The 15,155-nt window shown below is 48.3% G+C and overlaps 1 protein-coding gene across 1 annotated transcript in view; it reads left to right on the top strand.

Moving 5' to 3' along the window:
• wnt3a (Wnt family member 3A) overlaps nucleotides 1-15,155 on the top strand; it is a 74,811-nt gene that overhangs the window by 51,442 nt on the left and 8,214 nt on the right. Inside the window, exon 2 of the mRNA XM_033020282.1 lies at nucleotides 13,563-13,804. Within this exon, the coding sequence (XP_032876173.1) occupies nucleotides 13,563-13,804 (242 nt within the window). The remainder of the gene's footprint in view (nucleotides 1-13,562; nucleotides 13,805-15,155) is intronic.

Here is a 15,155-nt window from a genome sequence, read left to right as displayed (position 1 = left end):
TTTGCCACAGAAGGCTGTGGAGGCCAAGTCAGTGGACAGATGGCACAATGGGCTAAGTGTTCGGCTGGCAACCGGAAGGTAGCCGGTTCGAATCCCGCTTGGAGTGCATACTGTCGTTGTGTCCTTGGGCAAGACACTTCACCCACCTTTGCATGTGTGTGAATGTGTGTGAATGTGTGTGAGTGATTGGTGGTGGTCGGAGGGGCCGTAGGCGCAGATTGGCAGCCACGCTTCCGTCAGTCTGCCCCAGGGCAGCTGTGGCTACAGAAGTAGCTTACCACCACCGAGTGTGACTGAGGAGTGAATGAATAATGCGATGTAAAGCGCCTTGATTATTAGAAAGGCGCTGTATAAATCCCATCCATTATTATTATTATTATAGATTCTTGATTAGTACTGGTGTCGGGTGGTTTTTCACCCAGAGAGTTTTGAATCTGTGGAATTCTTTGCCACAGAAGGCAGTGGAGGCCAATTCACTGGATGTTTTCAAGAGAGAGTTAGATTTAGCTCTTAGGGCTAAAGGAATCAAGGGATATGAGGAGAAAGCAGGAATTTTAAATCATCAGCCACGATCATATTGAATGGTGGTTCTGGCTCGAAGGGCCAAATGGCCTACTCCTGCACTATGTTTCAATGTTTCTGTGTTATGGGGAGAAGGCAGGAGAATGGGGTTAGGAGGGAGAGATAGATCAGCCATGATTGAATGGTGGAGTAGACTTGATGGGCCGAATGGCCTAATTCTGCTCCTATCACTTCTGACCTTACGACCACCCCTCCTTTCCAGCTTTCTCCTTCCTACTCCAATCTGCCCGTCCCCCGACCCCGAACATTGCCTGTCCTTCTCCTCCACAGACGCTGCCCGGCCTGGCCCGCTGAGTCCCAACAAGGCTGTGTGTGACTTTTGCCGGTGACCCCGCGCCTAAGGTGGAAGCCGAGAAGGGAAAGACAATAGACAATAGACAATAGGTGCAGGAGTAGGACATTTGGCCCTTCGAGCCAGCACCGCCATTCAATGTGATCATGGCTGATCATCCCCAATCAGTACCCCGTTCCTGCCTTCTCCCCATATATCCTGACTCCGCTATCTTTAAGAGCCCTATCTAGCTCTCTCTTGAAAGTATCCAGAGAACCTGCCTCCACCGCCCTCTGAGGCAGAGAATTCCACAGACTCACCACTCTCTGTGTGAAAAAGTGTTTCCTCGTCTCCGTTCTAAATGGCTGACTCCTTATTCTTAAACTGTGTGGCCCCTGGTTAATTGGACTCCCCCAACATCGGGAACATGTTTCCTGCCTCTAGTGTGTCCAGTTAAAGAGTTAAATGGCTTGTCATGGCAGATCGTTTTTTTTTTTTGTTCGAGTTCTTAACGTCTTGGAATCGACCCAAAATATATTGAATTAGATCTGAACAAAGGATTGGAGGAGAGAATGAGATACTCGTCGAGAAACAATAGACAGCATTCAGTTCAGGTGGCCAGGCAAAGATGATACAGCTGTCAGCGTCTCAGCTAAAGAATAGAGATAAGTACAGTAATGCTAAAGAATCCTACTTAAGCATCAAAGAGCATGGGTGTGTAAGGCAATGTGTCAAGTGCTGTGTGATTTGGAGAGATTGAGAGTCCCGTGTAGAATGAGAGATATTCTACTTGATGAACCTTCCTAGCTGGGGGTCTCCCAGAATCGGGTTGATGGCAAGGAGGGGAGGCTATTCGGCCCATCGTGTCCATCTCAGCCAGAGTGCACCCGCCCTCAACCCATCTCCTCCAGCACTTCCCTCCAGGACTTGCAGGCACTTCTGTAGTAACTGCAGATGCTGGCTAACACACAAAAGGGCAGCACCTCACTTGTGAATCTGTGGAATTCTCCACCACAGAAGGCAGTGGAGGCCGATTTCACTGGATGTGTTCAAGAGAGAGTAAAGGGCCTGTCCTACTGTACGAGGTAATTCAAGAGTTCTCCCGAGTTCTCCCCTGATTCGAGCTCGTGTAATGTACGTAGCGGGTGCGTAGGAGCTGGTGGATGTCACGTCGCGGCTCGTACGAGTAACGGTAGGTACTCGGGAAATACGGTAAACACGTGACGTTTTTTTAACACTGTGAAAAATGTCCACGAGTAAAGAAATACTTGTGGTGAAAAAATTGTTACTTTTCACTCGTGCGAGCCCCTACGTACCCGCTATGTACATTACACGAGCTCGAATCAGGGGAGAACTCGGGAGAACTCTTGAATGACCTCATACAGTGGGACAGGCACTTTAGAGGTAATTCTAGGGGCTAACGGAATCAGGGGATATGGGGAGAAGGCAGGAACGGGGTAGTGATTCTGGATGATCTGCCATGATCATATTGAATGGCGGTGCAGGCTCGAAGGGCCAAATGGCCTACTCCTGCACCTATTTTCTATGTTTTTCTGTCTATGTTTCTATATTTCGATTGGGCAGCTTACAACCCAACGGTATGAATTTGATTTCTCCAGCTTCAAGTAACCCTTGCAACCCCTCTCTCTCCATCCCTCCCCCACCCAAGTCGTTGTCTGTAACTCGTTTTCACTTGTTAGCCCGTAGCTAACAATGGCCTGTTACTTTTTTGCATATCTTTCATTAATTTCTTCAATATCTCTCTACATCGCCGTCTATACCTCTCGTTATCCTTTCCCCAGACTCTCAGTCTGAAGCAGGGTCTCGACCCGAAATTATACCTATTCCTTTTCTCCAGAGATGCTGCCTGACCCGCTGAGTTACTCCAGCACTTTGGTGTCTATCTTTGGTTTGAACCAGCATCTGCAGTTCCTTCCCAGACACTAAGTGCTGGCCTTAACCTGAAACATCACTTGTCCATGTTCGTCAGTGATGCTGCCTGACCTGCTGAGTTACTCCAGCACCTTGTGCCTTATTCCATGCACTTTCAGTGTATAGGTAAAGATGCAGCCCAGTCCATCACACAGACCAGACTCCCCACCACTGACTCCATCTACACTTCACGCTGCCTTGGGAAAGCAGTCGACATAATCGGAGACTTGTCCCACCCCGGCCATTCCTTCTTCTCCCCGCTCCCGTCCGGCAGAAGGTACAGAAGCTTGAAAGCGCGCACCACCAGACTCAGGAACAGCTTCTTTACCTCTGTTATCAGGCTTCTGAACGGCCCTTCCGTAAGCTAGGGTACTGTCCGATTCACCTCTATCCCATTGCGGACATTGGACTTTGTCTCTGGAACTGATGCGCTACAATGCTGAGAACTATATTCTGCACTTTGTATCTTCCCCTTTGCTCTACCTATTGTACTGGAGTTTGGCTTGATTATATTTATGTATTGTGTTATCTAAGCGGATTGGATAGCAAGCACAACAAAACTTTTCACTGTACCTCGATACACATGGCGATAACAAACCTAAACATAATTTGGAAAGAGACGAATATTTCAACCTCTATTGCAGTTTGTAGTCAGGAGTTCCAGAACTAATTATTAGTTAATGAAAGAATGATCTAATAGACTAATGCAGCATGGAGGTAGACAAAAGTGCTGGAGAAACTCAGCGGGTGAGGCGGCATCTATGGAGCGAAGGAAATAGGCAACGTTTCGGGCCGAAACCCTTCTTCAGACTGATGTAGGGTTGGGGGGGGGAGAAGAAAGGAGAAAGGAAGAGGAGGAGCCCGAGGGCTGAGGGGGAGCTGAGAAGGGGAGGAGACAACAAGGGCTACTGGAAATTGGAGAAGTCAATGTTGATGCCGCTAGGGTGCAGACTGCCCAAGCGGAATATAAGGTGCTGCTCCTCCAAATTCCAGTGGTGCTCACTCTGGCCATGGAGGAACCCCAGGACAGAAAGGTCGGATTCGGAATGGGAGGGGGAGTTGAAGTGCTGAGCCACAGGGAGATCAGATTGGTTAATGCAGACCGAGCGGAGATGTTCGGCGGAACGATCACCAAGCCTACGCTTGCACGGATATAGGACCTTTGTATCAACTTGTCCCTGCCGACCAAGATGCCCGATTTAAATTATCCCATTGTCTCGTGTTTAGCCCAGATCCCTCTAAACCTTTTCTATCCATGTACGGGTCCAAATATCTTTTAAAATGTTGTTTTAGGTTCTGCCTCAACAGCGCCCTATGGCAGCTTGTTCCATACACCCACCAAACTGTGTGCAAAGGTCCCTATTACATTTATTCCCATCTCACCTTAAACCTATGCCCTCTGGTTCTTGATTAACCCTGCCCGAGTTAAAAGACCCTGCCCGAGTTCACCCTATCTGGCAGGTCGAATGAATATTCTCACGATATTGGTAAGTATTGTTCTTATTAATATTATTATGAACATTATACTTATGGGCGCCTTTCAAAGTCTCTCAAGGACGCCTTCCAAAATTTAATAAGCAGATTACAAAACATATAAGCAGAATAAAACAAAAAACAAAAACAAATAGTAGGGACATCAACGACACACAATTCAAAGAGAGAGCACCGGCAGCTTAACGCACCAGCGTTCACTCTCTCTTCCGGCAGCCATCTTGGAGACAAAACAATCAAAACACCTTTTAACATTGAACATCCACCACAGTGACTCCGACACACTCCTCACTGTGGTGGAAGGCGAAATATAGTTCAAGTCCTTCCTGCCACGACCTTCCACGACCTTGCTCTTCCGCGGTCGTGGAAGAATGGAAATGTTTCAGCTCGAAACTCAAAGCGCTGGACAGACAGGCCAGGCAGCATCTGTAGAGGAACTGGACAAGTGATGTTTCAAGACGGGACTTAGAAACATAGACAATAGGTGCAGGAGTCAGCCATTTGTCCCTTCGAGCCAACACCGCCAGTCAATATGATCATGGCTGATCTTCCAAAATCAGTACCTCGTTCCTGCTTACTCCCTGTATCTCTTGATTCCTTTAGCCCTAAGAGCTAAATCTAACTCTCTCTTGAAAGCATCCAGAGAATTGGCCTCCACTGCCTTCTGAGGCAGATAATTCCACAGATTCACAACCTTCACAAAAATGTTTTACTTCATCTCTTTTCTAAATGGCTTACCCCTTATTCTTAAACTATGACCCCTGGTTCTGGACTCCCCCAATATCGGGGACATGTTTCCTGCCTCTAACCTGTCTAAACCCTTAATCTATCTATATTACTAAAAGTCTGAACTTGACCCTGTTGTTCTGTATATTGATTTTAGAAAAACAGCTGCCACTCATGGCTGTGATTTTTGGCCATCTTACTCAGAGTTCCCCTCTGCTGCGCAGGACAAGAGGATTTATTCCCATCGATGAAAAATAAAAGAGTATATTAGTGTTTAAAAAATGTTGAGATTCTCTCTCCTGAAGGCCATGCCCCTTCCGGGGGACAATAAAACCCGGCAGTGTTGAGTGCCTCAGTCAGTCTCTGCAAGATGGAGGAGCGAGAGGATCACGTCTCTCAGTCTGAGCTGTGAATAACACTGAACACATGTCTACTAAACTGTGAGTGGTTTTACTGACCTGTCAGTGCCCTTAATGTGGTTTGAAAATATAGTTTGGAAATGCTAAAGCTGTGTTGCCTTTGGTTTGGAAATGCTAAAGCTGTGTCTGCCTTTGGTTTCGGAATGCTAAAGCTGTGTTGCCTAATTAAAGTTGCATTGCCTAAATAAAGTTGCCTTGCCTAATTCAAGTTGCCTTGCCTAATTAAAGTTGCCTTGCCTTCTATATAATTAAAAGTCTAACTTCCTGTTTGCGCTTTATATTGGTTTTAGAACAAAGCACTACCACGTACGACTGTGATTTTTGGCCTTCTTACTCAGAATCCCCCTCCGCTCATCAGGTGCTGAGGATTTTTCCCATCGATGAAAAATAAAAGAGTTATTAGTGTTTTTAAAATGTTGAGATTCTCTCTCCTGTCAATCATGCCATGAAGGCCACGCCCCTTCTGGTTGGAGGGGGGAGGGACTATAAAACCCAGAAGTGTGGGCGTGGCTCAGTCTCTGCAAGATGGAGAAGGGAGAGGTCACAACTCGCTTTCTTTAGTGGCCTTGCACACTGCTTGAAATGGTATGAAACTGCACTTGAATTTGGTGGCCTTGCACCCTGTGTGAAGTGGCAGGAAACTGTACTTGAATTTGGTGGCCTTGCACCCTGCTTGAAATGGAATTTTCAAAGAATAGCCGTGAATCAACTGCCAGCCCACCAGCCATGAGTGACTGAGCTGCCAGCCCAATAATCCATTTGGCCCACAATGTCCATACTAGCCCTCTGGAAACCAGTCCCTTCAGCCCACAACACCCATACTAGCGCCCCTGAAAGTCCCCTCCTCCCCACTGGCCACCAATATTGGAATTGGTGGAGAGGTGGAATATTGCATTGGGGGACCAGCCCCCCTGTGTGATGCTGGGACCCAACGGGTCCCACTTAGTCTAGTAATCTCATATATTTCAATAAGTTATCCTCTCATCCTTTTAAATTGCAGAGTATACAAGCCCAGCCGCTCCATTCTCTCAGCATATGGCAATCCCGCCATCCCGGGAATTTACCTTGTGAACCTACGCTGTACTCCCTCAATAGCATCGACCAGCGATCCCCGCACACTAACGCTACCCTACACACACTGGGGACAATTTACAATTACACCAAGCCAATTAACCTACAAACCTGTGCGTCTTTGGTGTGTGGGAGAAAACCGAAGATCTCGGAAAAAACCCATGGGGGTCACGGGGAGAACGTACAAACTCCGTGCAGACAGCACCCGTAGTCGGGATCGAAGCCGGGTCTCTGGCGCTGTGAGGCAGCAACTCTACTGCTGCACCGCCGTGCTGCACCTAAATGCACGGGGTGAGCGCTGATCCGCACGGACACGCTGGGCAGTAGGGCCTGATTCCGCGCTGTATCTCTAAAGTCTAAAATCTAAAGCAAAATCTAAACTGCGGCGACTGACCTTTGCAAAATGACATGAAGAATGTTGACGTACCAGTTTCTGAGGGTAAGAAATCGACAGAATTGCATGAACTAAAATCGGTGGAACAGAAATACAGTTCATGGGCAGGCCACAGTGCATTATCCCAGACCAGCAGCACAAAGAAAAAGTCAAGAGATCTTGTTGCATGCACCCTGCACAGAGATAAATACGAATATCAGGCTGGGACATCTGCCCTTCCATTAACCTCACATCGCATTCCCAATCTGACCTTTCTGTCCTGGGCCTCCTCCACTGTCAGAGTGAGGCCCAGCGCATATTGCACCTTATATAAGATTGTTAAGGGCTTGGTCATGCTAGAGGGCCCGAAACGTTGCCTATTTCCTTCGCTCCATAGATGCTGCTGCACCCTCTGAGTTTCTCCAGCATTTTTGGCTACCCTAGAGGCAGGAAACATGTTCCTGATGTTGGGGGAGTCCATAACCAGGGGCCACAGTTTAAGAATAAGGAGTAAGCCATTTAGAACGGAGACGAGGAAACACTTTTTCTCACAGAGCGTGATGAGTGTGGAATTTTCTGCCTCAGAGGGCGGTGGAGGCAGGTTCTCTGGATGCTTTCAAGAGAGAGCTAGATAGGGCTCTTAAAAATAGCAGAGTCAGAGGATATGGTGAGAAGGCAGGAACGGGGCACTGATTGGGGATGATCAGCCATGATCACATTGAATGGTGGTGCTGGATCGAAGGGCCGAATGGCCTACTCCTGCACCTATTGTCTATTGTCTATTGTCTCATATTTCGCTCGGGTAGTTTACACCCCAGCGGTATGAACATTGACTTCTCTAACTTCAGATAGCCCTTGCTTTCCCTCTCTCCCTATCCCCTACCACTTCCCAGTTCTCCCATTAGTCTTACTGTCACCGACTACATTCTATCTTTGTCCAGCCCCCTCCCCTGTCATCAGCCTGAAGAAGGGTCTCAACCCGAAACATCGCCCATCTCTTCTCTCCAGAGACGCTGCCTGTCCCACTGAGTTACTCCAGCATTTTGGGTCTACCTTAGATTTAAACCAGCATCTGCAGTTCTTTCTTACACAAACCTCTCCACTACCACAGTTCCTCGGACCTCTACAAGGCATAAGGTCATCAGTCATAGGAGCAGAATTTGGCCATTCGGCCCATTCAATCGTGGCTGATCTATCTTTCCCCTTCAACCCCATTCTCATGCATTCTCCCCATAACCCCTGACACCCGTACTAATCAAGAACCTTATCAATATTTGCTTTACCCTGTCTAATGCACCAGTCCAAATGGTATTGGCCAGGTCTCCCCATCAACCTCTGGCATTGCAGAGAAAAATAAAAATGTCTGAAATTCATTAGCTCGTACGACAGGAGCAGAATTAGGCCATTCAGCCCATAACCCCTGACACCCGTACTAATCAAGAACCTAGCAATATTCACATTAAAATACCCCAAGACGGCCTCTGCAGGTGTCTGTGGCAATGAATTCCTCAGATTCACCACCCTCTGACGAAAGAAATTCCTCCTCATCTCCTTTCTAAAGGTAAGTCCTTTTATTCTGAAGTTATAGCCTTCTAGTCCTAGACTCTCCCACTAGTGGAAACATCTTCTCCACGTCCACTCTATCCAGGCCTTTCACTATTCGGTAAGTTTCAATGAGGTCCCCCCCTCATTCTTCTAAACTCCAGCGAGTACAGGCCCAGTGCCGTCTAACGTTCATCGTACAACATACATTACCTAGGAGCAGTATCGGCAGATATTTACAGAATGCTGCTTGGATTAGGGAGTATTGATTATGTGGGACAGGCCCTTTAGGTGGAAAAGAACCGCAGATGCTGGTTTAAATCGAAGGTAGGCACAAATTGTCCCGCTGAGTTACCCCAGCATTTTGTGTCTACCTTCGATTTAAACCAGCATCTGCAGTTCTTTTCCACCTAAAGGGCCTGTCCCACTTGCCGATTTTTTCGGCAACTGCCGACATCATTGACTGACGTATCAGGTCACCGAAAAATTTGCGGCGTGAGGCAGCGTGACGACGTATTAACGTGCGGTGTTTTTTTAAGTGTCGCAACATTTTTTTTGTCGCCGCTGGATTTTGAAATGTTCTTGAAACTTGATTTGTTTTTTTCCGGAACATCAGACATTGCGCGGAGAACTGACAGGAGTACATAAAATTATGCAAAACAAAGAAACATAGAAAAATAGGTGCAGGAGTAAGCCCTTCGGCCCTTCGAGCCAGCACCACCATTCAATATGATCATGGCTGATCATCTAAAATCAGTACCCCGGTCCTGCTTTTCCCCCCATATTCCTTGATTCCGTTAGCCCTAAGAGCTACATCTAAAGAGCCTGTTCCACTTGGGCGACCTAATCCGCGAGTTCTGGTGAGTTTGCCCTCGACTCATACTCGCAGCATGGTTGACATGAGGTCGTAGGAGGTCTTCGTAACTCTCCTTCATGCTCGAGAGTGGTCTCCGCATACTCGAGGCCTCAGCTAGGTCGCGGTGTTTTTTTCAATGTTAAAAAATGCTTGCGAGTAAAAAAGGTCACCATGGAAAAAATCGATACTTTTTTAACTCGTAGGTTTAGTCGTAGTAGGTCGGCATGTTAGTCGTAGGTAATCGAGGGTAGTCGAAGGTAGTCGTAGATAGTCTTCATCATAGTCGAAGGGAGGTCGAAGGGAGATCGAAGGGGGTCGTCTTCACTCTCCACTATTCGGTGTCCAATTTTCCCGAAGCTAGTCGTAGCTAGTCGAAGCTGGTCTTCAACATAGTCGAAGGAGGTCTTCAACATAGTCGAAGGAGGTCTTCAACATGTCATTTTTTCAAACTCTTCTAAACTCGCCAATTAGGTCGCCCAAGTGGGACAGCCCCTTAATAACTCCCTTTAGAAAACGTCCAGTGAATTGGCCTCCACTGCCTTCTGTGGCAGAGAATTCCACAGATTCACAACTCTCTGGGTGAAAACGTTTTTCCTCATCTCAGTCTTGAATGGCCTAGCCCTTATTCCTAAACTGTGGCTCCTGGTTCTGAACTACCCCAGGGGTCATAAAATTTAAAAATAAGGGGGAGGCCATTTAGGACTGAGGTGAGGCAAAAAGAGAGGCATAGATCGGATATGTAGTCAGAACCTTTATCCCAGGACGGAAATGTCAAACATGAGATGGCACTGCTTCAAGTTGTGAGGGGAAAAGTCAAAGTCAAAGTCAAATTTATTCGTAACATGCACCAACGAAGGTGCAGTGAAATGAATTTGCCAGCAGCGATACACTTAAAAAGAACACACAATACACAATAGAATTTAACACAAACATCCACCACAGCATTCTTCACTGTGGTGGAAGGCACAAAGTTCAGTCAGTCCTCCTCCTTGTTCACCCGTGGTCCGGACCATGAATCCTCTGTAGTCGCCGCTACGGATGGCCCGATGTACAGGCCCTCTCGTCGGGATGATTTGAAACTCCGACGTCGGGATGTTCAAACACACTTGGAGTGCCCGAAATCGGCGCTTTCTTACCGGAGACCGCGGCTTCAGGATGTTATAAGATTGAAGGAGATGTGTGGGGCAGGTTATTTTCCACGGAATTAAATGATGAGGCATAGAGGGGGGTGAACATAGAACGTAGAAGAGTGCAACGCAGGAACAGGAACTCCAGCCCACAATGTTCGCAATTGAACATGACGCCAAGCTATACTAATCTCGAGCGTCACTTGTAGCCAAGGTCCGGAGGGAAAGGGCCGGCCGTGGGTCCCTAGGACTGGTGACGGGTTCTAGAGAGTGGGCAGGGCTGAAGATGTCCTGGTTGGGTTGCTCCTAGGCCTGGCCAAGCCGGCCATCTGCGATTCACGGCGCCAGGTGGAAGAGGGCTTTGCCCGAGCCGGATGCTTGCCTGTTTACCAGGGTTACGACCGTGACTTTGCGCGCACCCTATCCAACTCATGAACCGATGATCGGCGATGAGAAGGAGGGGTGGTGGTGGTGTCGGCGGTAAGCGAAGGCACGAAGGTCGGACAGCTAGGCCGGGCTGCCGACCGACGGGGCCACGGGCGAGGCGCTGCTGCTGCTGCTGCTGCTGCTGCACTCCATGGGCTGCACTACATCGGGACGGGTGAGGCAGGGCCGGACTCGGCGCTACGACCCGACAGTCCCCTCGACCTGAGGAGTAGCAGTCAAATACGGGACAAGGGCGGTCCCGTAAGGGACAAACCAATTTAGCCCAATATACGGGATGTCCCGGCTAATACGGGACAGTTGGCGACCCTAGTCAACATGTTTAGTCTTTCCGCTGTTTAGATAGCATGCAGAAAAAAAGCTTTTCACCGTACCTCGGTACATGTGACATTAACTATACTAAACTGAACTACATGTTCAGGAAGGAACTGCAGATGCTGGTTTATAACGAAGATGAACACAAAATGCTGGAGTAACTCAGCAGGTCAGGCAGCTTCTCTGTAGAGAATGAATAGGTGACGTTTTGGGTCAGAACCCTTCTTCAGATTGAGGAAGATTTCTGAAGAAGGGATCTGACCCGAAACATCACCTATTCCTTCTCTCCACAGACACTGCCTGACCCTCTGAGTTACTTCAGCATATCCTGTCTATCTTCTAAAGCTAACTCCATTGACTCCATTTACACCTCACGCTGCCTCGGCAAGGTCAGCAGCATCATCAATGACGAGTCGCACCCTGGCCACTCCCTCTTCTCCCCTCTCCCATCGGGCAAAAGGTATAGAAGTGTGAAATTGCACACCTATTTCTTCAGACTTTATGACCTCCAGATTCAGGGACAGTTTCTTCACTGAGGTAGCTGAATCATTCTACCCCGACTTGACGGCACGGTGGCGCAGCGGTAGAGTTGCTGCCTTTCAGCGCTTGCAGCGCCGGAGACCCCGGTTCGATCCCGACTATGGGTGCTGTCTATACGGAGTTTGTACGTTCTCCCCGTGACCACGTGAGTTTTCTCCGAGATCTTCAGTTTCCTCCCACACTCCAAAGACGTACAGGTTTGTAGGTTAATTGGCTTGGTGTCAATATAAAGTTGGCCCTAGTGTGTCTACGTAGGATAGTGTTAATGTGCGGCGATCGCTGGTCAGTGCGGCCTCGGTGGGCCGAAGAGCCTGTTTCTGCGCTGTATCTCCGAACTAAGATGGTGAGCAGTGTTGAACTGCTATCTACCTCATTGGTGACCCTCGGACTATCCTAGATCGGACTTTGCTGGCTTTACCTTGCACTAAACATTGTTCCCTTATCAATAATCTGTACACTGTGAATGGCTCGATTATAATCATGTATTGTCTCTCTGCTGACTGGTTAGCACGCAACAAAAGCTTTGCACTGTACCTCGATACACGTGACAATGAACTAAACTCAAAGTAAATGTTCTATGTTCTAAGAAATTGTGAGAAAGTTCATCCCCCTTCCATGTTGAATCTGTGGAATTCTTGGCCACAGACGGCTGTGGAGGCCAAGTCAGTGGATATATTTAAGGCAGAGATAGATAGATTATTTATTAGTACGGTTGTCAGAGGTTATGGGAAGAAGGCAGGAGAATGGGATTGGGAGGGAGAGATAGATCAGCCATGATTGGATGGCGGAGTAGACTTGATGGGCTGAGTGGCCTAATTCTACTCCTATCACCAATAACATGACCTTATCCCGAGATTTCACTCAGCATTGGCCCGACTGACAGAATCAAAGACTTGTCCCACCCCGGTCATTCCTTCTTCTCCCCGCTCCCGTCCAGCAGAAGGTACAGAAGCTTGAAAGCGCGCACCACCAGACTCAGGAACAGCTTCTTCCCCTCTGTTATCAGGCTTCTGAACGGCCCTTCCATAAGCTAGGGTGCTGTCCGATTCACCTCTACCCCATTGCGGACATTGGACTTTGTCTGTGGAACTGGTGCGCTACAATGCTGAGAACTATATTCTGCACTCTGTATCTTCCCCTTTGCTCCACCTTTAGTTTAGTTTAGTTTAGTTTTAGAGATACAGCACGGAAACAGGCCCTTCGGCCCACCGGATCAGTGCCGACCAGCGATCCCCGCAAATTAACACTTTCCGACACCCACTAGGGACTATTTTTAGATTTACCAAGTCAATTAACTTACACACGTCTTTGGAGTGTGGGAGGAAACAATAAACAATAGACAATAGGTGCAGGAGTAGGTCATTCGGCCCTTCGAGCCAGCACCACCATTCAATGTGATCATGGCTGATCATCCCCGATCAGTACCCCGTTCCTGCCTTCTCCCCATATCCCCTGACTCCGCTATCTTCAAGAGCCCTATCTAGCTCTCTCTTGAAAGTATCCAAGGAACTGGCCTCCAGAGAATGCCACAGACTCACCACTCTCTGTGTGAAAAAGTGTTTCCTCGTCTCCGTTCTAAATGGCTTACCCCTTATTCTCAAACTGTGGCCCCTGGTTCTGGACTCCCCCAACCGAAGATCTCGGAGGAAACCCACACAGGTCACGGGGAGAACATACAAACTCCGTGCAGGCAGCACCCATAGTCGGGATCGAACCCGGGTCTCCGGCGCTGCGTTCGCTGTAAGGCAGCAACACTACCGCTGCGCCACCGTGATCGCCATATTGTACTTGAGTTTGGATTGATTATATTTATATATAGACCTTCCTGCGGCTACTGACAACGAGAGGATTTTTCTCTGCTTTCCCCGGGCAGGTCGTTGGCCGTCAGTCATCAATACTCCACGCTGGCAACTCACCCCATCCTGTGCGGAAGCATCCCCGGACTGGTACCCAAGCAACTCCGCTTCTGCCGCAACTACATGGAGATCATGCCCAGCGTGGCCCAGGGGGTGAAGATTGGCATTCAGGAATGCCAGCATCAGTTCCGCGGGAGAAGGTGGAACTGCACGACCATCGAGGATAATTTGGCAATCTTCGGGCCCGTCTTGGACAAAGGTAACTCAATTCCCGCAAGCGGGAAAACGTATCCCCCCCCAGCCCACAGTCATTCCTTCTTAGAAACGTAGAAACATAGAAAATAGGTGCAGGAGTAGGCCATTCGGCCCATCGAGCCAGCACCGCCATTCAATATGATAGACAATAGACAATAGGTGCAGGAGTAGGCCATTTGGCCCATCAAGCCAGCACCACCATTCAATGTGATCATGGCTGATCATCCCCAATCAGTACTCCGTTCCTGCCTTCTCCCCATATCCCCGAACTCCGCTATCGTTAAGAGCCCTATCTAGCTCTCTCTTGAAAGTATCCAGAGAATTGGCCACCTCTGCCTTCTGTGGCAGAGAATTCCACAGATTCGCAGCTCTCTGGGTGAAAATGTTTTTCCTCATCTCAGTCCTAAATGGCCTATCTCTTCTTTTTTAACTGTGACCCCTGGTTCTGGACTCCCCCGACATCGGGAACATTTTTCCTACATCCAGCCTGTCTAATCCTTTAAAAATGTTATATGCTTCTCATCCTTCTAAAATCCAGTGAATTCAAGCCCTTCTTCTCCCCGCTCCCGTCTGGCAGAAGGTCCAGAAGCTTGAAAGCGCGCACCACCAGACTCAGGAACAGCTTCTTCCCCTCTGTTATCAGGCTTCTGAACAGTCCTTCCATAAGCTTGGGTACTGTTCGATTCACCTCTACCCCATTGCGGACATTGGACTTTGTCTGATGACACACTTGCAGATGACACAAAGCTGGGTGGCAGTGTGAACTGTCAGGAGGATGCTATGAGAATGCAGGGTGACTTGGACAAGTTGGGGGAGTGGGCAGATGCATGGCAGAAGCAGTTTAATGTGGATAAATGTGAGGTTATCTACTTTGGTAGCAAAAACAGGAAGGCAGATTACTATCTAAATGGCGTCAAGTTGGGAAAAGGGGAAGTACAACGGGATCTGGGGGTCCTTGTTCATCAGTCTGTGAAAGTAAGCATGCAAGTACAGCAGGTAGTGAAGAAAGCGAATGGCATGTTGGTCTTTATAACAAGAGGAGTCGAGTACAGGTACAAAGAGGTCCTTTTGCAGTTGTACAGGGCCCTAGTGAGACCACACCTGGAGTATTGTGTGCAGTTTTGGTCCCCTAATTTGAGGAAGGACATTCTTGCTATTGAGGGAGTGCAGCGTAGGTTTACAAGGTTAATTCCCGGGATGGCGGGACTGTCATATGCTGAGTGAATGGAGCGGCTGGGCTTGTACACTCTGGAGTATAGAAGGATGAGAGGATATCGTATTGAAACATATAAGATTGTTAAGGGTTTGGACATGCTAAAGACAGGAAACATGTTCCCGATGTTGGGGGAGTCCAG

This window comes from Amblyraja radiata, chromosome 4, assembly GCF_010909765.2.
Source record: "Amblyraja radiata isolate CabotCenter1 chromosome 4, sAmbRad1.1.pri, whole genome shotgun sequence".
NCBI lineage: Eukaryota > Metazoa > Chordata > Chondrichthyes > Rajiformes > Rajidae > Amblyraja > Amblyraja radiata.
Note: the sequence above shows the minus strand (reverse complement) of the source record. Positions and strands in the feature narration are given on the sequence as shown.